The sequence below is a fragment of the Tachypleus tridentatus genome, chromosome 3, assembly GCF_004210375.1.
Source record: "Tachypleus tridentatus isolate NWPU-2018 chromosome 3, ASM421037v1, whole genome shotgun sequence".
In the NCBI taxonomy this organism is placed as follows: Eukaryota; Metazoa; Arthropoda; class Merostomata; order Xiphosura; family Limulidae; genus Tachypleus; species Tachypleus tridentatus.
In genome coordinates, this window is record NC_134827.1 from 80,113,684 (window position 1) to 80,137,898 (window position 24,215).

General features: G+C 31.0%; 1 protein-coding gene across 7 annotated transcripts in view; it reads left to right on the forward strand.

The window, feature by feature from the left end:
* Positions 1–24,215, forward strand: part of LOC143247316 (muscle calcium channel subunit alpha-1-like) — a 133,449-nt gene that overhangs the window by 60,895 nt on the left and 48,339 nt on the right. For 5 of the 7 annotated variants that reach the window (XM_076495156.1, XM_076495150.1, XM_076495151.1 and 2 more), the window contains exons 3-17: positions 1,759–1,864; positions 4,384–4,523; positions 5,100–5,206; positions 7,281–7,433; positions 7,763–7,965; positions 9,775–9,878; positions 11,091–11,206; positions 12,561–12,608; positions 14,004–14,109; positions 15,182–15,342; positions 16,027–16,252; positions 18,432–18,642; positions 21,240–21,360; positions 21,892–21,968; positions 23,303–23,508. In XM_076495156.1, the coding sequence (XP_076351271.1) occupies positions 1,759–1,864; positions 4,384–4,523; positions 5,100–5,206; positions 7,281–7,433; positions 7,763–7,965; positions 9,775–9,878; positions 11,091–11,206; positions 12,561–12,608; positions 14,004–14,109; positions 15,182–15,342; positions 16,027–16,252; positions 18,432–18,642; positions 21,240–21,360; positions 21,892–21,968; positions 23,303–23,508 (2,085 nt within the window). The other 2 variants (XM_076495154.1, XM_076495155.1) reach the window with 2 other exon arrangements.

The window sequence follows — 24,215 nt, forward strand, 5'->3', positions numbered from 1 at the left end:
ATCACTTTGCGCTAAACTGGTGTAATCAGAGTTTGTTTTTTCTCTCCAGAGTAATGTAATGCCAGGTTAACAGTATTGCAGTTATATTTTATTTTTCTGGAGTAATTTATACACCAGAATAAAACTACTTATGTATGTTTCATTTTTCTGGTGTGTTACAACAGTTTAAAGGTATACCAGTGTTTTTTGTTGTTGTGTTTTTCATTTTTCTGGTTTGCTATTCACACTAGTTTAACAGTGTTTAAAGCTTCTTCTAGTGACACACGCGTTATCTTAATGGTATTCCAATGCGAGTTTTTCGTTTGTGTTGCTATTCACGCTAGTTTAACACTAGTCCAATGTGTTAATGTTTCTAGTGATATACACACATTAGTTTAACAGTATTACAGTGTGAGCTTGTTTTGTGTTTTTCTGGGTTGCTATTCACGTTAGTTTAACACTATTCCAATGTGTTAATGTTTCTAGTGATATACACACGTTAGTTTAACACTATTCCAATGTGTTTGTTTTTATTTTACTGGTTTGCTATTCACATCTTTCTTACCAACACAGCTGTTGATTTTAATGTGTGGCTGAGAGTACGTGAACCTTTGTTAATTTGAAATTGTCTTCATTATCTTGTTGACGCTGCCAGGAGATATGTTCAGCTTTACTCGTATTGTAATGCCATTTTGATCAGACGGTTCTCTTTCGTAGCCTAGCTTTTTTGTGGATGTATTTGGAGAATTGGGTTTAGAGCTCATTATTTCCTAAAACTTCTGTTTTGCAATTTTTATTTATTTCTGTGGGGAAAAATTAAACGCTCTATTCTTCAAAGATATCGTATATTTTGGAAGATCGTTCTCCAAATATCCTTCCTCAAAAATGGCTATGATGCACTATTTCACTTATGAATTTACCCTGGTGACATTGTACATGAACCTAGAATAAAGTCTGAACACGTTATTGGTGCCACACCATTGTTTCTGAATGTTCAAATCATTCGTATAAATTGTAGTTAACCCTCTGTAATATAAACGTATTTTGCTGAAATTAAATAATTCTCTATAATAGAAAAGTTTTTGATAAATATTGTTTTTTCTGTTGACATTCGAATTATTTCTTAAGCTTTTTTTAGCATCTTGTAACAGCGTTACTAGTGTTACGTAGCAACAGCTAGTAACATAACGCGTTAGAAGTAGATTCATTCACACTGAAAGTTCAACGAACTTTCGTCAAATATTAACTTATTTACTTACTAGTGTTATGTAATTTGTTTGTATATGAATTTCGCGTAAAGCTACACGAGGGCTATCTGCGCTAGCCGTCCCTAATTTAGCAGTGTAAGACAGCTAGGCATCACCACCCGCTGCCAACTCCTGGGCTACTTTTTTACCAAAGAATAGTGGGATTGATTGTAACATTATAACACCCCCCAACCCCGGCTGAAAGGCCAATCATGTTTGGTGTGACGGGGATTCGAACCCGCGCCTCTCGGATTACGAGTCGAATGCCTTAACCACCTGGCCATTCCTGACCATTACGTAGTAACAGCTAGTAAAATAACGCGTTACAAGTACCTTTGTTAACACTGAAAGTTCAACGAACTCTCGACAAAGAATTGCTTATTTACTTACTAGTGTTACATATTTAGAAGACCACTACCTATTTTAAAGTGTAGTAATACTGCTAATGAGTAGAACTTATATTTTCTGATGAATAACATTATTTTATTTTTAAGTATTCTTATGTAGGTTATTTCTTAACCCACTGTTTTACGCCGTTTGAATATCTTATTCTCTTGACCATCTTTGCAAACTGTGTCGCATTAGCTGTGTATACACCGTACCCAAACAGTGATTCGAACCATATCAATCAGTTTTTGGTAAGTAAGCATCTATGTTCTTTTAGGTAAGTATTTTCCTATGTTCATTTTTTGCATGCAAGGGTCTACGCTTCATTTGGTAAGCATACATTTATATTCCTTTTGGCATATAAGTCTCTATGTATTTTTAGTAAGTATTTCTCAACGTTCCTTTTGGTAGGTACATTTCTGTGTTCATTGTGATAAGTACTTTTCTATGTTAATTTTTGTAGGTAATTCTCTCCGTTCCATTTGGTCGGTTGTTTCCACATTTCTTTTGGTAGGTATATCTCTATGTTTTTTTTGGTAAGTATTTCTCTACGATCCTTTTGGTAGATATGTCTATATGTTTCTTTTGGTATTTCTCTACGTTCCTTTTGGTAGATATGTTTCCATGTTTCTTTTGGTGAGTATTTCTCTACGTTCCTTTTGGTCAGTGTACTTTTATGTTTTTTTTTACTTTAATGGTTTGACTAGTTATAATACAATTCTTCCTTCCAACTACTGTTCTACACACCAAATTGACTGTAACGTGTATGTGATTAAAAGAGTTACGTGTGTATGTCAACACGTGGGAAGTTATTTGAACTTCATTAAACTATACAGATATGAAATTAGGAGTAGGGTAGTACGAACGACGTCATTGTTTGCATGAAGGTGGGCGTAGATAGTATTGTGTGTTGTAACGGGAAGAGTGGGTGCAGATAGTACTGTGTTGTAAAGGAAGTGGTGGGTGCAGATATTACTGTGTTGTAAAGGAAGTGGTGGGTGCAGATAGTATTGTGTTATAAAGGAAGTGGTGGGTGTAGTTAGTACTGCGTATTGTGAAGGGTGGGTGGGTGTAGACAGTGCTGTGTATTATGAGGGAAAAATGTATTTGGAGAATGTCCCATCTCAAAATAAAAATGTTTATGAGTTAAGGCTATTGTATGTTAATTATTATATTTGTTTATAACCACATAAAATACTGGTGCTGTTACACTTTTTGCGTTGTAATACTTGTTTCCGATACCCACGTTATGAAAATGTCACTAGGTCTATTGTTACGAGATAAGACGATAGCGTTTGATACTTTTCAAAACAATTATTGGCCTCAAAATGCCACTTGTACTAGAGGTGTTTGGTGGGAATCTCGGATTGTGGAATAGGTTAACCTATCAGTAGCCAGCTGCTGTTTGACGCCCTTGTATAACCTGAAGCTCCATTGTTCCATGGAAGGAGAAAACACCTCAAATCATGATGTAACCTCCTCCAATGTGTCATGTAGAAAATGTCTCCGTTGGGATATCCTTATTGTGCAAGTAACGTTGGAAGCCATCTGGACCATCCAGGTTAAATTTTTTCTCATTAAAGAACAAAACCATTTTCCACTTTTCTACGTCCCATGTTTGGTGCTTCTCATCAAAATTTAACCGAACTGTTTCGTGGTGTGGAAGGAGGCGTGGCCTTTGAAGATCTTTACGATTTTTAAAGCCTTTCTCTCGTAGATGCCGTTTTATTGTTTTTGAGCTCATTCTGCATCCGTAAGGTCCTTTATCTGGTTCGACGATCGGCTGGTGTCTTACTAGACAACCAGTTTAATCCTCCTGTTCAATGCTGGTGAAATTTTCTTGGGCCGACCACTTGAAATTCTCGTTCCGTATCCCTCAGGATCTTTTAAGAAATTTGCAACTGCAGTTTTACTCCACCCAATCTCACCAGCGATGGCACGTTGAGAGAGACCTTGCAGCTCGACAATTCTTTCACGTTCAAACTCTGTGAACGTTTTAGCCTTTGCCATGTTTTTACTCAATGTAACACAGGAGCTTTCAGTGGGAGATGTTGACAACGCTAATGCTTGAACACAAATGACTAAATTTCTTTACGTGTTTACCGATTAATGCTTCGTTTCAGTATGGTCTTAAACTTTTGACCAGCTAATATTTAGGCTAATTTCATAGTGTTCACATTTTCCTTATTAAATGCTTAAAAAGGTTTTTATTTTTATATTCCTCTTTCTTATTTTCATCTTTCAAAGCTCTACTCAAATAAGTGGTTGAGTCTAACAACGCAAAATGCAAGTTTTTTCTTTATGTTCATTGGCCTTAAGATTTTGGCGAACAGTGTATATTTTTGAGTGTTCGTAGGCAATTTGTTTATCATAATATCGTGTTTATGTTAGGGTATACATCAATGTAATGTAAGAGCCTATCGCTTACATCCAAGAAAAGCCAAATAGAATCAAACGTGTCTTTTTACAGATAATTAGTTTTGCAGACTCCCGCTACGATGTCGGTCTAATTGACCGACGTCATAACCACTTTGTTCTCGTATATTTTGCAGTGTAACACTGAAGTTGAAGACTAAAAGTCATGTAGGGATGATGAATGTACGGCTGTATCACCTCTGTAATTGAAAACAAGTATATAATTGCATATGAAGTTTACGTTTGTTAATTATGACTCTGTGTAAAATCATTTTATGTTTTTAAGAGCCATCGTTAACACTTCTTACTTATTTGTCCTTGATTAATTAGTTTCTTTCCCCCGTGTTTTTTTCAGGAAAAAATAGAATACGTTTTTCTGGTAATCTTCACAGTTGAATGTGTTTTGAAGATTATAGCCTATGGGTTTTTATTTCACCCAGGTGCTTATCTGCGTAATGCATGGAACATACTTGATTTTATTATAGTCGTAATAGGGTGAGTATACTTTTACGTATAAGTTTATAATTTTAAGTATAATTGAGATGACATCGTGATATTGAAAATTAATTTAAAACGTTTAAAGCAAAATGTAGTGCCCTCTAACACTAGAAGAATAATAATTAAAAATAAAATATTCTGTATACACCTGAAACACAAGATAAAACTTTAAGTGGTTTGCAAGGTTATCCTCTACTGTTACCTAATTAATCCAGCGATACCACAACTGGACATTAATTCAAATCGACAGCTTGCTATGATTGATAAAGTATTTAAAGATTTAACTTTGAATATATGAAAAGTGAAATACTTATTAAGTTGACTTACAAAATACTTAAGATCGTACCGTTAACAAAACGTTCAGATTAACAGCTATGGTGTGTATAATATAGCATTTTATATCTGATACGTAATATCCAGGTCAAAAGTTCACCTAGGATAGCAGGCCATAGTTCAAGCATTTTGCTCGGTCATTCTTAATGACAAATATTAATTTACAACATGCATGTATTATAAAAGAAAGGGCTATATTAAACATTTGTTAAATGTTGTGTTTATTTCTTTCCTATGTAGTGTAATTAGTACAGCCTTGTCCACGCTTATGAAGGAAGGTTTTGATGTTAAAGCCTTAAGAGCATTCCGAGTTTTACGACCACTCAGATTAGTATCTGGAGTTCCTAGTAAGATACGTTATTTAATTGTGTTGAAACATTCTTAAGTGACTAAAATATCTTAAATTTAGTATATGCATAAATCATTGATAAGTGAATAACGTAACTTAAGTTTAGTGTATACACAAACCATCGATAAGTGAATAAAGCAACATAAGTGTAGAATATACGTGAACTGTTGCTAAGTGGATAAAGTAACTTAAGTTTAGTGTACATATGAACAATTGGTAAGTGAATAAAATAAGTTTATAAACACAAATAAAATAAGGACCTACATCTCCAGAATATAACTTTATTAGCTCAATAGTTCACTGTTACAGCTTTGTCAGGAGCCATTAATTTCTTACTAGTTGAAACTAAATTGGACTTAATTTCAACTGGACTAGTGGAGTGGTAGGAAATCAATAGCTCCTGACAAGGCTGTAACAGTGAAATATTGAGCTGGAGATATATGTCCTTTTTTTTTCTTTTAAATAGAAATGTCTCCTGATAAACTCCAGTTTGTGTTGAAGGAAGTTAATAATAATATTAACTTTAAGCTTACTCTATATTTAAACCACTGATAACAGAATGAAACAGGTTAATCACATTTAGTGGATATGTTAACAGTCACTCTCATCTGTATGAGGAAGATTTCACCTATTGAATGTTAAATACAAAATTCATTCAGTATTGCAGAAAGTTCTAGAATGTGTTTGTAACTGGTTATTGGTTCAGAAGTCACACAGAATATTAAGGCTTCTTAAACACTACAGTTTAATTTCTTTGAAAATCGTTTAAAGTAATGACAAACCACTTTAACGTTTTAATCATCATTGGTTTTGTGTCTCATTTGTTTAAGTTCTTATTATGCATAGTTAATAGCAATTATATAACAGTTCTATATGTGGTACAACAGTTGATAATTAATCAAGTTCATTAGTTATTGCTATTTAGTGTATTTGCCAGATTTATAATTATTGCAAATTCCTTTTCTGAGTCTTGTTATTACTGTTTTTGAACTTTATCTGATATTGTAGTTTCTTTATTTATCTTTATTTATTGCTACTCGTTGCTTACTTCATGTATATTAGTAGAAGTGGTTGTGTTAGACATGTTTCATAATATGTATGATTTTTGTATTACTTTTAATTTCTTTTAAATTATATTAAAAACAACAATATTCTAGCTGTTTGTTTTATGGTTACAATATTCATTTAACTTATTATTTGTTATTTTGTGTTTTCCTAAATGTTAGCATTTGACCATACTCAGTAATGTTCTGTGGCATAACTCCACCCACACCTAAAGAGAAACATTTTTTTCATTGTAATTTATCTCAGATGCTGCACTCTTCTAAAACTACACTGTCAGAGCTGTTTAATGAGTTTTCACTGATTGCAAGGCATTTTTAAGGAGGATAATGGAAAGCTGATGTTACAATGTTCAACAAACATTAAAATCTAATAACAGTACTCAATGCTAATAACTTATGTTTGTGTTTTCTACAAGTAAGTTGTGTACTGTTAGTTTTCACTTTTATTACAATCATTTTTTGACATTGATAGCTTCATATGTGGATTCAGGACTAACATAAATCTCCTAAGTTGATCAAACCTTGTGAGGTATTATCGGGTTTATGGACAAGAATATCATGAACAGTTAGGATATCCAACTGATGAAACAATGCAATCTATACGTAAAAATGTAAAAAAAATATATACTTAATTGTCTATACTCATTTTGTTCAAAGTAAGTAACTTGCTCTAATTGGAAGTTAATTATAATTAATATAATAACAGTTTGAGGGAAAAAAAGGTATTTATATTTAAATTTAATTTGTTAAATCTCTGGTTGTACATTTAAGATATACACGACCTTTAGGACTTTTTTTAAAAAAACAAAGTGGATGGATGTACATTTCCCCTTTAACTATCTTATATTGACTGTAATCAAAACTTTTAATGACTTTTATTTCAGTCAATACCTTGTGTATCTATTACATGTTGAAATGAAGGTTCACATAAACTTATAATTTTAAAAGCAATGTTTTATATTTCTGTTCTGTTTGACATTTGTATCTTTATTATTATACTTTTTATAGGCCTACAAGTCGTTTTAAATTCCATTCTTCGTGCCATGGTGCCTTTACTTCACATTGCCCTCCTTGTCATATTTGTTATCATCATTTATGCCATCATTGGGCTTGAACTATTCTCAGGAAAAATGCACAAAACATGTTTCAATAATATAACAAGTGAGTAACACTTTGTGAAGGTTCATTAATAATAAACCTATAGGTTTAAAGTTTTCAGTCTAACGTTAAAAAGTGTAGGATAAACATTCAGTGACGCTTTTATTGACAAAACTATAATTTACCTTAATGCAGACAGGCTGGTTGTTGAAACGTGTTGGGTAGACAATAAACATGTTTAATTTATGATCCATGTATATTAACTATGCTGGGTTCATCTTATCCACTATTCCACTGATTACTTTTTTTATTATCTGTAAAAGCTTATGATTTTAACCAGTGGAAAGTACTTTTTTGAAACCAGTTCGTACCTGGACATCTGCTTGTTTCAGATGAGATTGCACTAGACGATCCACATCCTTGTTCAGATGGATCAAGTGGATTTCACTGCAGTGAATACCAGGAGAACTTTGTGTGCGGAGAATATTGGGATGGTCCAAATGATGGGATTACCAACTTTGACAATTTTGGCCTTGCCATGTTAACTGTATTCCAGTGCGTAACATGTGAAGGATGGACAGATGTTTTGTATGATGTAAGATATCTTATCTGTCTTAATGTTATAGAAAAGAAAAGCTTTGCCTTAAGCAAATCGTCTGTACAGTTTAATGATATTAATGTTCCAAACTTTTGTTAATCAGACTTCAAGTTCCAAAAACAACAAAAAGAGCTGGATATTTTGTTAAACTTCATACTTAGTATATGTACATTGTTAATTTTCTAATATATAAAAGTTATAAGGATTTTAATGGGTATTAGTTGAAGTGATTGAGTAGTCTGATGTATATCATAGTATAAACATGAAAACCATGTACATTCATAGGTTAAATGATGGAACTGTTAAGAATGAAGTGATGTACCTGGGATTTGGTTGAAATAATTAAGAATTGAGTGATTTACTTGGGATATGAATGGAATAATTAGGAAATGAGTGATATACTTGGGATTTGGATGAAATTATTTGGAATGGAGTGACTTTCGATATGAATGAAATCATTGGGATATGAGTGACATTCATGAGATTCTTGACATGATGATAAAATTCAGCGATGTGAAAGGGGTTGCAAAGTGAGGTTACTTGGCTAAACCTGCAGATTTTACAATGAGAGACTGAAAGTATAAGGAGCTTCTAAAAACAGCTAAATTTAGCTAAACTAAATAGAACTTGGGAGGTCTTTTTTATGTGCTATTAGGTAAGAGCTAAACATAATAGCAGTTAGAAGTGTACAGACTGTGTTGAATAATAAGTTGATTTTTGAAATGAGGAGAAACTCCTAAAGTTGTCGATATAATATAAACATGAGTTATGGTGGTGAATAAAACCAAATAAGGTGGGCATTTCTTGAAATTAAAGTTAACTAGAAGAGAGTTAGGACTTGGAGAACTAACTGATAATTCAGTTGGTAGCGGCCCAGCATGGCCAGGTGGGCTAAGGTGTGTGACTCGTAATCTGAGGGTCGCAGGTTCGCATCCCTGTCGCACCAAACATACTCGCCTTTTCAGCCGTAGGGGCGTTATATGTGAAGGTCAATCCCACTATTCGTTGGTAAAAGAGTAGCCCAAGAGTTGGCGGTGGGTGGTGATGAGTAACTGTCTTCCCTCTAGTCTTACACTGCTAAATTAGGGATGGCTAGTGCAGATAGCCCTCGTGTAGCTTTGTGCGAAATTTAAAAAACAAACAAAGAAACGGTTGATAGCATATAACTATCAGAACTCATGTGGCTTTGTGTGAATCCCAAAAACGAAACATTGGCACGGACCTACGTTCAAGACCCAGTGAAGGTAAATATCTTTTTATCCAGTCCAGATAATTACAATCAGTATATGTTACTACTCAAATTGAAACATTTGAATAATTTATTTTTGGGTTAATTATGTGAAAGCTTCTGTCATAAAAACAATATATAAGTATTCCTTCCCACTTTTGCAAGGAAAAAAGCCATAGTCACTGCTTTTGTCAGGCCTAACGATATTTCTTCAGCTTAATTTTTGACCAAACTAAACTATTTACGTAAGATCAAAAGTGAATACTAATCCAGTAAATAATCTGGATGGTTTAATTATACTTGTGGTATGCAGTGTCATAAAGCAAAAACTTGTAGCAATTAGAATGCAATAGTTCGTCATTTCGACAGGCTTGCTGTTAGTAATGGCAAGTTTTATTAATAGTTAAGTTACTGATTATCTAGCATTTTACCACATGAAACGCTCTCTCATGTTATTCACTTGTTTTTCTTGAAGATATATGAATTCTTTTTTTTATAATTACAATGACTTTTAGTCCAAATACCTTCTACTCATATGCTAAAATAGACTTGCTTATTTACATCCATCAATTTTTCAGATAAACGATGCTGTAGGAAATGAATGGCCATGGATTTATTTCTTAAGCCTCATCATCATTGGTTCTTTTTTTGTTCTGAATCTTGTTTTAGGTGTATTGAGTGGGTAAGTGATATTTATATTGGTATTAAATGACTTATATAACCTAGCTGGGATGAGTTTATTTTCAACGATAAAAGTGAAAATATTGAAAGTATTAAAAAGTATTGGTAGACTGTAGAACCGTTGACTCGAGTAATACTTTATATTTCATTAATAAAAGTTTTGATTTTTATGTAGTAAATCGTATTTGTTAATTGAAGAGGAGATAAATCTCAAATGGAATATAGATTCATTTACCTACAAAATCTGAGGGTTTCGGGTTCGAATCCCCGTCACACCAAACATGCTCACCCTTTCAGCCTTGGGGCATTATAAAGTGACGGTCAATCCCACTATTCATTGGTAAAAGAGTAGCGCAAGAGTTGGCGGTGAGTGATGATGACTACCTGCTTTCCCTCTAAACTCACACTGCTAAATTAGAGATGGCTAGCACAGCTAGCCTTTGTGTAGCTTTGCATGAAATTCAAACCAAACAACAACAAAACAAAAACTACAAAATAAACCCTCTTTTTTTAATTACAGAACAAAACCTGAAAGGTCAACTTGATTTTGTATAGATTTATTTAACTACAAAACAAAAAATCAGTTTCGTACTTAACAAGAAACTAACTAAAATTAGATTTTACTACAGTTATAACAGAAGCAGTTGAACATCGGTAAACCTTTGACATACATTCACCAAAATTAAATCAATTTGTATTTGTGGAGCACACAAATCATTTTACAAATTTTCAGAAACATCCGATGGTAACAACATCCTCTCTCTTTGGTAAGAGTGATAATTTTCTAAACTGTATGTAAAATAAGCTAAAGCTTCACACACATATATATATATAATGTGGAAACTATACAGATGTTTCCTTGCAGTCTAATAAAATTAATAATTAAGTCTCACAACTTTGTAAACTGGATGCTATTGCTGTGATCAGATAAATTTTAAATTTTATTGAATCTTAGTATCTATAAAACTCAATAGAACACGTGTGTATGATAAGTTTACATAATCATTTGTCATTTAACTTTAAGTTTAGTTCATTGTAAATACGTAATCTTATTATTGAAACTCACAAATTTGTGAATTGTTTACCTCACCATTTTTGTTTTCAATTTAAAATGACAGACTTTGCTATTTTTTAAGGTCTTAGATACCAAAATATATGTGTAGAAAATATGTATAGATTAAATATTATGTATGCTTGTGTTTTTTGTAACTAGAGAGTTTTCGAAAGAAAGAGAAAAGGCTAAAGCAAGAGGTGATTTTCATAAACTACGAGAAAAGCAACAAATAGAAGAAGATCTTAGGGGATACTTGGACTGGATTACTCAGGCTGGTTAGTCATCAGGAAAATTTATTTTCTTAACCGATCAGAACATATCAAACTGAAACAAGTAGTTTTTGTCTTCTGTTATATTTCAACTTTACTCTTCTTTTTTTTTTAAATAAATTGTCTCAAGGTTACGGCTGTACGGAACATTTACTGTGACTTTGAGACAATTTATTTAAAAAAAACAATATGATGTAAGATAAATATTTTATTTTCATGTGTAGATAAATTACTACAACAATCAGAATTTTACAGTTATAATCTAGGACTTTAACCATTTTGTAGATGAAAGCAATAACAAAGTTCATGGATGTTCAAAATATTTAAGAAAAATACCTTTCCCGTTTTATGCCAGTAATTGTAGCTATTGGGAATGATAAACCACCACGTATGCAGCAGAATTTTGTGTTTATTAAATGAAACCAACATGTGTTTATGCACAAAGTAATTTAATTTAGGTTATTGTTTATGTAATATTTCCAGTTACTAGTTACAGTTTACCCTGAGCTTTCAAAGCTTTATGTGTAGCGATGCTTAATGTAATATTTACTGAGGTCAATATAGTATGTAGCTGTGTTCAGAGTGGTACGTAGCCAAGTTAAATTTGGTATATAGCTAAGTTTAATGCGGTACTTACTGAGGTCAGCATAGTACGTAGCCAAGGTTCATATTAACTAAGTTTAATGACTTCTGAACTCTAGACAAGTTATACTTAAATAGTGTCCTGAAATATTGTAATTAAGTAAACAGTTTGTGACTGGAAAAGGATTGAACTGTATAAAATATTCCTAGCTAATTCAGCATATAATATGCATATGGTAAGTAAATAAACAGTTATGACAAAATGTATGAATAATATAGACATGAGCATATTCAGCATTTTGCGTATCTCATTATGTTGAATGAATTGTCATGTTTCAGACATTTTGTTTTAATAACATTTTTGATGTACTGAACCACACACGTTTTCCAAAGTTTTTCTTTACTTAACACACTAGCAATTTTAATTTGAATAATGAAAAGTACAGTCACATTTTTAATTTAAACTTCATATATGGGCTATTCAAGTCCTTTGTAATTCATCACGTACCAATTTAACTTACTTTAGATGTCTTAGTAATGTTATGACATTATACCTAATTTATTATTCAGTATTATACATTGGACCAACTTTAAATGATTGGTGAAAAGAAATCTGTAATATAAATATACTTAGTTGGCTCAAATCATACAGTCAACTTTGATGTGCTGTGTCTGATTGTGTTTATTTTGATTATAACTTATATGATGAATGCATACTTTTCGTATAAAAATATGCTTTTATATGTTTATTCTTACTTATCCCTGTATATAATTTTAGAGGATATTGAACCAGATGATAAGGAAGGAAGTGAAGATTCAAGGCATGGTAAGTGATTTTATTTGTTGCCTATTTCTAGCAATTAAAGTGACAGTAAAAATTCAAACAGCTCATAAAGATAAGTTAAATTAAATCCAAACTTGGTAATTCACACTAAGTCTTTCAACATTGGCTCAATCAGTTTGACTGACCACGAGACCAATTTGTACTTGTTTAAAGTCTTCATGGATTAAATATTTCTAACTTTCAATATAGTTGTCGGGAGTCGTTCGGTTAACATAATAAGTGTTTCACATACAAAAAAATAATTTTTATTGAATTATTTACTTTTCCTTAACTAAAATAAATATTTATGGGTGAACATATTGAGTATTTGTTTTGAATAGTACATATGCAAAGTAATTTTCATGTTAAGACTACAGATACTTTTTTCCTTTGAAAAACCTCAAATTTCCTTTGTGTAATTCTTAAAACTTCTTAAATGCATTTCAAACTTTGTTTTGAGTAAAACTTTATATTTTATCTCTTATTTTCTCTTTCTATATGGGATTGGTCAATTAGACCGAACTTGTAACCACAAGAAAATTTGAATTGTAACATGAAGCTACAACCATTTATTCTAAGTAGCTTTAAGCTAATAACATTACACATTTAATTATAATCAAATTTATTGGTTTATTGTCTTTTGAATCATATCATAACTACTATCCATGCTATTATAAGTTGTAAATCACTTGGGTAACATGCAACTCATGTTATGCTATCAAATTACTTTACCAACGAGCTACTATGAGCTGCTTGCATAGGTGTCTTGTGAAACATTTTTTATGTATATTTTTTTCTTAATCTAATCTCAAAAGATCCCTGTTTTTACATTTTAATTACTTATATAATAATATATAAAGAATAAACATGAAAAACAAGAAGTAGTGTACTTACCCAATCTTCTGTTTCTTTTCTTGCTGTTGATTGTTGATGAAAGTTAATTCTTCTTTCTTATACTAAAGTTAGTAATGCACTAATATATTTTTTACTTAATTAATTAATGCATCAAAGCACTTAAACTAATAACATGTAAAAAGTAGACAATTTACTTTAACTCTCATAATTTTTTCTGGTTTTCTAAGTATGAAACGAGATCCATTACAAATTCATCTAAGCTAGTTGTTAACTTTTTTGTTGCAGTATTTATTGGTTTTTGTATTTGTTTGGCATTACTTATTAAGAGTCTTTAAAAACAATCCTTTCTTCTTAGTATTTAACTTACAGAGAAAACTATGTAACAAAATTAAGTAAATAATGTAATTTTATTATGAGGCAATTAAATTTTACTTATGTTGTAAATTTAATGAATACACGTATTTTTATATTACAAACAAAATACTTTATATGATCCATAGCAAAATAGGAAGTTTGTAATAAAATATGCTTATATCTGTACAGACGTTTATGTAACCAAGCAGAATGATGTAGATGCTGGAGAGAAAATAGAAGGAGACAGAACCAGTGTCGAAAATCTAAGACCTCCTTCTTGGTGGGCAACTAAAAGGTTTGTACACCAATTATTATTTTAGGAAAAAATAGAAGTTGATGACTTTATCAAAACGGTGAATGAAAAATAGATTTACAGTGCGTACAGGTGTTTGAATGAAAAGTGAAAACAAGAAATTAATATATAACTAATTTTCAAAATGAGCTAATATTATTAATGGTAATTTAATGGTATTAAATATGTATCAAACTATGACAGAATTTGAGATAGTTTTGTGAATAGTTTTTATAATGTTTTAGCTGAGAATGTTACAGCCACTAGTCATTTATACATTAAAATAATACACTGTATGCATTTAGTTGATAGCAAGATATGGAAAGTTCTAAAAAAATTTACTTGCTAATAACTAGATGATCAGTTGTGAAATTATTATAACTTACAATTAAATTAAACTACATACTTGAACAGAAACTAAAACTCAATCTGGTTTAGTAAATTAAATATACTATTGTTTAACATTTCTATGTATAAAGATTAGAATGGATTGTTTCTTCAGGTGTGTACCTCTGCCATTGGTGATATTTTTGGCCATAATCTGAATAATATCTCATGAGGTTCAGCCAGTTTAGGAGATTTATGCTACTCTTAAATAGAGTACAACTTCTAAGCCAACAATGTAAACAGTTTTTATAATAAAGGTATAATTGGAATTGAAAAGTACTCACGTTTTAGTTTACTGACTATTATAGCTAATATTATGAATGAAAGCAACAATAAATAAACAAAATAAAATACCTTACTTAAGGAACCCACAAACACTGTTTCTTATTTTCAAACTGTAGTAATTGATGTATCTTTGTTTGAATGTGATGCAGACTTGCAGTCAGTGATGGGGCTCAAACATGAATATGTGAGAAGTCTGCATGTTTTGATTACAGTTGTTGATTCCATATGTTTTTAACATCCATAAACTTTTCATGATGCATATTTAAAAGTATTGACTTTTAGATTACTGATAAGAAAGTAAGAACTTTCCAGTTCACATTCTTGGGTATAGTGTTATATATGTTGACTTTGTTGTTTAGATAATAGTAAAATGGAATTGAAATTTGAATTTTTAAACTTTCAGTAAGCAATTTGCAAAGCAGAACAGGAGACTGAGAAGGGCTTGTCGAAAGGGAGTGAAATCGCAGGCCTTCTACTGGATTGTCATTATTTTAGTGTTCTTCAATACATTTACACTTGCTTCAGAACACTATCAACAACCAGAGTGGCTTGATCACTTCCAAGGTACCTGTGTTGATGTAGCTTGTGTAGAGAACTAGAACTAACTAAAGAATACAGACATCTGTGTTAATATATCTTCTGTGTAGAACTAACTGAATAATACAGACATCTGTGTTAATATATCTTCTGTGTAGAACTAACTCAAAAATACAGATGCCTAACATTTGTTTTAATCTATATTATGCACAGAACTAGAACTAACTGAAGAATACAAATGGCTAACGTTTGTTTTAATCTATATTACGTACAGAACTAGAACTAACTGAAGAATACAGCTATCTAACATCTGATTAATTTATGATGTTAGAAAAACATGTAGGTTCAAGAAGTCTTCAAAGAAAGAAATAAAATCGTATAACCCGAGTTATATGGACATTTCTTCTTCAGGGGCAAACAGTTATCTGTATAATGGGAGTTTTACAAAGTAAATTGTGTGAGAGAATGATGCTGAAAATAAATTAACTAAATTACAGTAAAACACTCCTTTTAGTCTTAATAACATGTAAATATTCGTAATAAAAATGTTAACTATGTCTAATGGGTTTAGTGTATTTTATTTCCTATTAAAATAGGATAATTAATAATTTTTTAGTTTTGACTTCCTTTGAATGGTTTATAAGTTATTGTATTCTACAACATGTTAGATTTCCACGTTTTTTAACAATGTTATCTTTATGTTAATTTCAGAGGTTGCCAACATGTTTTTTGTGGTGCTCTTTAGTGTAGAAATGCTTCTGAAGATGTATAGCTTGGGCTTCCAAGGCTACTTTGTCTCCCTTTTCAACCGTTTTGACTGCTTTGTAGTAATAAGCTCGATTATGGAGATGGTTTTAACATACACCAATGTCATGCCACCTCTGGGAGTTTCTGTGTTGAGATGTGTTAGGCTACTGAGAATCTTCAAAGTGACCAAGTAAAAGTTTTATTATTTGTAACTTTGTTGAGTGTGGAAACTGAAGTTTATCAAAAGACATTTTTGTTAAAGTATTTAAAATAACGATCAATATCTCCAATTTAGATTTAATTGTAATGAACTTGTAAGATGTCTTTATCTCCTGATGAAGTTTTAATAGTGAAATACTGAGTTAATATAGATACATTCTATAGACATTGGTTGTCATGTCATTTTAGGTAGGAGTTTTATTATTTCTCTACTAAATAATATTCTATTCTTAAATGAGGATGAGCTGTGATTTATACTTGAAATTTTAAGTAATGTTTTTTTTCTTGTGTCATTAGAAGAAGTCAAATTTGTCTCTTTTTAATGTTTTTTAGTTTTGTATTTGAATGACCTATTAATTTTCTTATCAGTTTTACAATAAAAATGTAAATATATGCTGTCATTGAAAATTAAAAATTTACATTGAATATTAATTAATGTTAACTTGTAATCAGTGCAAGATTATTACCCACTTAAACCAAACTAAGAATCAATCTGGTAATGAGTATAGTTAGTTAACTATTCTTTTTTTTTGTACATTAAGTTCTTAAAAAATATTATGCTAAGTTATTAAGCTTTAAAGAATATATTATGCTAAGTTATTAAGCTTTAAAGAATATATTATGCTAAGTTATTATGCTTTAAAGAATATATTATGCTAAGTTATTATGCTTTAAAGAATATATTATGCCAAGTTGTTATGCTTTAAAGAATATATTATGCTAAGCTATTATGCTTTAAAGAATATATTAAGCTTGTGTTATTACTTACAAATAGTATTATTTTCAAGTGGTATAAGTAGCCAAGAGTTAACAAAAATGAACTAATATAGAGTAAAATCATTATTACATGATGTCACTGTTAAATAGAAACTTATTTGAATAGTAAGCTCATGGGATGTAAGAAACTAAGAGTCAAAGACAAAGCTAATAAGAAGTAAGATGTCTTTACGACCTGTCATTTTACCAGCAGATTTAATTGTACCAATTATATAACTACTAACTGTACATAATTTGCTTATTTGTTTTGAATTTCACACAAAGCTACTTGAGGGTTATCTGTACTAGATATCCTTAATTTTGAAGTGATAAACTAGAGGGGGGGAAGTTAGTCAACACCACCCATCACCAACTTTTGATCTCCTACTTACCAGTGAATGGTGGGATTAAATGTCAAATTATAAGGTTTCCACGGATGAAAGGACAAGCATGATTAGAAATAGGACTTGAATCTGTGACCTCCAGGTTGCGAGTCAAGTGCTTCAACCACAAGGCTATGCCAGACCAACTATACATAGTAAAAAAAAATTAAAATTCTGTAAAGAAATCTTAAAAGTTAGAAAATTACTAACTATAAGTGTAGATCAGTAAAGAAATGAAATTAGTGGATTTAATTATTCATTAACATTTTTAAAATGTGAAATTTTACTTGTAGAAAATGTTAAAAATAAAAATATAGTGAAAGACAGTATTATTAATACATTTTAAATTTGAACAGTAGAAATTTACCAAAACTGTTGCAGGAATCCATGAAATGGTTTTTTAAGTATCATTTTCACTGAGAATTGTATTGCTTCCCTCCACTAGTGGGTAAACAGCACAAGTTTACCAACTCATGATGCTAAAATCAGGGGTTTGATTCCCCACATGCCTCCCAGTGGCAAGTCTGGAGGCTTATGATACTAGTAGTGAACAACACAGAAAACTCATTATAGAGCTTTGTGCTTAATGTCAAAGAGTGTGTGTGTTTTCATATAGCAAACCCACATTAGACTATCTGCTGAGTTCACCAAGGGAAATCAAACTTCTGATTTTAGTGTTGTAAATCCATAGACTTATCACCGTATCAGCAGGGGGGACTAATATGAAAGAAACAAAATCATTTTATCAATGGTGGAAAGAGTGTAGATAGCCCCATGTGTAGCTTTGTGCTATAAACAATCACAACATAATATTTTGTAATAAGTGTTATAACTGAAACTTCTTATAAGATTTGTAAATAATATTTGATGGGTTTTAAATAACCCAGTGTAAAACAACAACTGTTTTTTTTTCAAAGAAGAGAGTTCACATATAATAATTTCTAAACTTTTTTTATAGTATGCTTTAGTCCTCAACGTTTATATGAATAATCAGCTAATTGTTACGTTTAGATACTGGGCCTCATTGAGAAACCTGGTAGCATCCCTCATCAACTCCATGCGTTCTATTGCAAGTTTACTGTTGCTCCTGTTTCTGTTTATTGTCATCTTTGCACTCTTAGGTATGCAGGTTTTTGGTGGAAAATTTAACTTTGCAGAAACGGAGGAAAAACCACGCAGCAATTTTGATTCATTTTGGCAGTCTTTGCTTACAGTATTTCAGGTAAAGTTGTGAAAATGTGCCACACCAAACATTTGTCTATTGTCAAAACTATGAATATGACTTGTAGAAATCAGTTACTGGTTTTGTGAGTTACGTTAATTCCGTCCACTCTTAGTTTGATATTATTTGACTGGTGTACAGTATAAACTCTACATATCGTAAACCGAATTTATTATGACTGAAATTCTTGTCTCTACTATTTTAAACCAATCTTTGGTAACCAACATTCACTTTATTTTGTTTTATCTATTATGTATGAATGTTTAACTACCATATTTCTTATAATTGTACATCTTTTTGTGTTTCAAAGTGTATATTTATTATATAATTCACATCTATAAAAGGCTAGATGGGATATGAGTTTGTAAGGCAGATGATAAAACGAACAGTTCATGTCCTGTTGCTGCAAAATTGTGTTTTCTTTTGGGGCCACTGGTTGATTATAAGAGAAGTGGTTAATTCTCACTATTAAAGTAACTCAAGAGTTGGTTGTGGATGCTGTTGGCTAGTTACCTTATATCTAGTTTATCAGCTGAAAATAAGAGATTGCTAGTGCATAAATTTTTATGTAGTTTAATTCTACTTGTTAGAAGACTTATTGTATTTTCTGAGTCTGTATTAAAGTAAAGTAACTTTAATTCTAGTCGTTTGATTGTTATCTTTTATATTCCGTCTTTATACCATCTGTTCAAATAAATGCAATTTATGATAAACTACCCTAGGAGCTGGGAGTCTCTGACTTGGCTCATGTGCTGTCTGAAACAAACAATGAACAAATCTATACATTTATGATTATTTCAGAAAGAATATTTTTGTACAAGATATTTTTACACATTTAATTCAAATGAGAAACAATCAAGAAAATGACTCTCGAAGCTTTACCTAGATGAGTTTCTTACATCTGCTTTAACTTGCAGCTGTTAAATTTTTCCCACTTAAGCCAATCCAAGTTTTAACCACAGGTAGCTTTTAATCATGCAGTTCTTACTGCCCCAGCAATGTGCAAAAAATATTCTTAGCTATAAATAACTAATGATATAATTTTTTTACTTTTAACCTTTCTGTAAGCAAAATTTGATATTTTATTTAGTTTTATTAAAGTGCTTTAAATTTTATATTTATTTGGTAAAATTCAAACAAGCTGGAGTATTATTTTATTTTGATGTTTAAATCTAGCTTGTTTTAATTATACCATATTACTTCGAATTTAAGACCTTCTAATTTAAGACGCACCACACAAGGGATTTTTCAGTAAAAAAAAGTTGGATGATAATTAGAAATAAGTAAATATGTTTTAAAAGAGTTTATTCACGAATTACAATGTTAATAATGTGGTTAAAATGAAATACAGGAAATTTAAATTGTTCATTACAATAATGTTTCTTCCTTGCTTTCTTTATTTAATCAGAATGCTGCTCCGATGTATTTTCTGACTCACTATTATTTTCTGAAGCTGAAGCATCTTCATTGCTTGATTCACTATTGCCTCAAAGAATGTCATCTTACATTCCATCTTATGCATCTTCAAAATCTGACGGCAATTTTTGACTAATTGTTGTCTTTTGCTGTAATGATAAAATCTTCTCTTTTCATAAATTTCTCGCACCAGCCACGACTAGTCTTGAAAAAAATACCACTATTTCCTGCACATTCGTTACAGGCTGCCCTTTATTTCGTAACTTTCTGAAATACGTTAAAATGGTGGCATCAATTTCAGGATGTCTTTGTACTGTTCTTGCAAGAAAACGACTTGGTTTTCATACCACGCCAACGACAGACATTTGCCTCACTCACTATATCGTATACTTTTTACCGGCTGCACAATTCCCAATCTGTTCGGCGCACAAAATAACTTTCCTTTTCAATTCAGCATTGTACGTGAAACACTTTTCAGTGGTTAAAAATCACAGTAAAAATAAAAAAAATGCAATAAAATAGCATCTGAACAACAGGAAATTCAGACTAGGACTGAGGATGGTGATATCCAACCACACCTCCAGAAGCGCTTACATTGGGAAATTTGACATTTTATGCGTGTTTTTTTTTAGTCCTTCTAAACTGAGTTCTTTTTAAAATTTATTCCAATCTGTTTGTTATCCTGGATTTTTTCTAAAATATTTGTTGTTTGAGGAAAACGACTTTTTCGAAGAGCGAAAAATAATATCTCAAATTTAAGATGCACCATTTTCACATTTTTCCAAACTTAAAATTAGGGTGCGTCTTAAATTTGAGATAATACGGTATATTTATTTGTTTAAGTAATAATATAACATTTTGTATCAGGCTCTAGTTGGTTGTTTGTTTGTTTAATTTTAAATTTTGCACAAGGCTACACAAGGGTTATCTGCACTAGTCCTGTTTAATTTAGTAGTGTAATTACTACTCACTGTCAACTCTTGGGCTACTCTTTTACCAAAGAATAGTGAGATTGACGTTTGATTGGACGGGGATTTGAACTTGAGACCTTCAGACTATGAGTCGAGTGCTTTAACCACTCGGCTATGCTGGGCCTAATCCAGTTGTTAACCTATTTTTTATGCATTCAAGTAAATTCATTTATTTATTTTTGATAATTGTTTCATAATTTGCTTTTTTAGATCCTCACTGGCGAAGACTGGAATGTTGTGATGTATCATGGTATTAATGCATATGGTGGGGTTGGTTCTATTGGTATTCTGGCTTGCATATATTTCATAATTCTTTTTATTTGTGGTAACTGTATCCTTTCTTTTTTTAAAAAAAACACTCACTGATTGTTCACTCGTAATTTAACAGTGCTTTAAAACAAGTCATTTTTTTGCTGATCTTGTAATTTCTTGTGTACATGGTGAGGAAATATGAAATAGAATGGCATAATACAGTCAAAGTGAATTAGATTTTAAATTAAATAAAATATTAGATCATGATTAATCAACTTTGAAATGTAAAATTAATAATTACATCATAACGAATCAGGTTTTAAGAGTAAATATCTAATTCATACATATATGAATCTGATTTTACGTGTAAGAAATATAATTAATATATCATAATGGATCAGATTTTATGTGTAAGATATACAATTTATATGCCATAATTAATTATTTTATAATTGCAAGGTACATAATTAGCATATAATGAATTCAATTTCAAGAGAAAAATTTACTTTGTGAAATATAGGTGTTTCATTTTGTGCTTAACAACAAAACAAAACCAAGATTTGCATTTTTTTTTGGTGAAAGCACAAACCTTTCTTAATGAATTATTCAGACATTCTGTTAAATGTTTTCTTGGCTATCGCTGTGGACAACTTGGCTGATGCAGAAAGCCTGACAGCAGTAGAAAAGGTAAAGGAATTTTATTAATCTAAAGTGTTTCACAAAACAAAACAAATATAACTGTTGAGAAATGTTTTAATTTGGGATATGTATATGTCAAGTCCTCTTGTTATGAACACAAGCAAATATCTTTTTACTCAAAAGTGCTTCTGTATGAACATTTGTTTTTTTAAGTCCCTGTAATGTAATTATTCAAACAATAAATCATATTTTAATATACTACATCATTTCAATCTGATTGTTACAAACCCATAAAATGCACAGATTCATAAGTAATAACGGAAATTACACAGTTAACAATTTCAAGTTAGCTCTCTCATGAAATTTACATAACTAACCTGTTAACATAGTTTAGATTCGGTTGTTGAAATATTCATAAATACACAATTATCATACTTTAAATTCAGTTGTTGAAGTGTTCAAGAATACTCAGTTAACACAATTACAGTTTAGTTGCAGAAATGTGCATGAATATATGTGATTAACACAATTTAACGCATCTCTCAGGAACCAAGAGGTGTCTTTACGCTACAATTTGTTGAATATTAAAAGTAAGTTCAATCCAGAAACTCTCAAAGAGTGTGCTTTTGGACATGCCCTTTTGAGACCAGTTTTCGTTTCTTAATTGATAAATTTTTGAGTGACAGCATCTTCAAGTCTCTGTACTAGCTAGTACTAAGGTCCACCTGTTGGTAGTAAATTCAGTATATATCAATAAAACCACATTCTCGGCATAATTAGTTGAAATCTTTTATGTTTCTTCTATCATCTCTTCATATTTAGCTTTCAACTGAGATATGAATAATTTCAAATGTGATTCAGTAGGAGAGGCAGGTTGAAGCATCATGATGGTCAGCAGTAGGATAAGCAGATAAGGACACTTTGAAAGCAGCTGTAAGCATAGTGTTGAACACTGCTTGCTGCACAATACCTACCAAAGTGATGTTAAACAATTCCTGAATACTTTGGAGACTTTTATGCTTCTTGTGCTTGGCTGTTAAATTTGTGACATGCTACTACTTCAAATCACATTTTACAGCCACAACACGAAAAAGACTTCAAGAAATGCCTTCTTTTTAGCCAAGAAAAATGTTCAACAAAATTTTAGTTCAAATTAAAAAAAGACAGATCGAATAGTTTTTGCTTTTTTTAAAAAGAAAAATGTCCACCCACTGGCCTGTGAGAGGCCTGTTAAATTTAGTTGTTGAGATACACATGGTTACAAGTTTAACACAGTTTTAAGCCATTTCTATAATGATATATGAATAGACAACATCATTTCATATTTAATTATATCAAAGAGATAACAGAATTGTAAAATCTGTTGTTATATTTTTATGAAGGAAGATGAGGGGGAAGGTGCTGAAGAGCAGATAGAGGAAGTTGTCAAGAATGAAGAGACAGAAGAAGTAAAACCAGTAGAAAAGATGAAGAAAAAGAAGAGAAAGAAGAAGAAAAAGTTGATAGATGAAGATGCAGGAAAAGAGGAGATGGAACAACTAGACAAAGTTGACACTTTGCAACTGAAACATGCTCCTCACATCAGAGCGTACGTTCTCGTTATTTACCTGTTTTTGTATAAAACATTTTTTTTTTAATCACAAGGATTGTAAAATAATTGTGTTACTGTTTCTGATTCAGACTTATTTGATCTAATTGACTAAAATGGTATGTATTCAATAAATAGTGGACAAGCAAACTCGTATACAATTTTTTATAGAATTCTTACATTTCAATAAATCATGTGTATAATCTGTAATTATATATGTATGTATATTCATGAACTTTGAGAAAAACATTCAAGATGATTCTCTCTCTGTAATTTGTCTGAGTAGTCATAATAATGAGATCAACATTTGATATTCTAAATTTTTTCTGAGATGTTGTCCATGAATGAAGAGTGATCTGTCATTTCTCTTATTTATCTTTTTTATCATAAATAGATTAGAAAGATATTTATACCACATGAATGTATGCAACACAATTGTTTGAACATTGCATAATTTGTTGTCTATACCTATAATAATAAACTATAAAATTTGCTTGTCACAAACAATTCAAGTAGTGACACTAGTGGTGTTTTTAGTAACTTTTACTTATTGGTAACAAGCATAAGTATTAAATTCTACATGCAGCAACAAATTAATAACAAATATTTATATTTAAAAGTAGTCATAAAATGAAGAACTATATTCTTTTTAAGACTAATAAAAATTATTGCATTTTATTCATAAAATTGTGTGTGAATGACATATT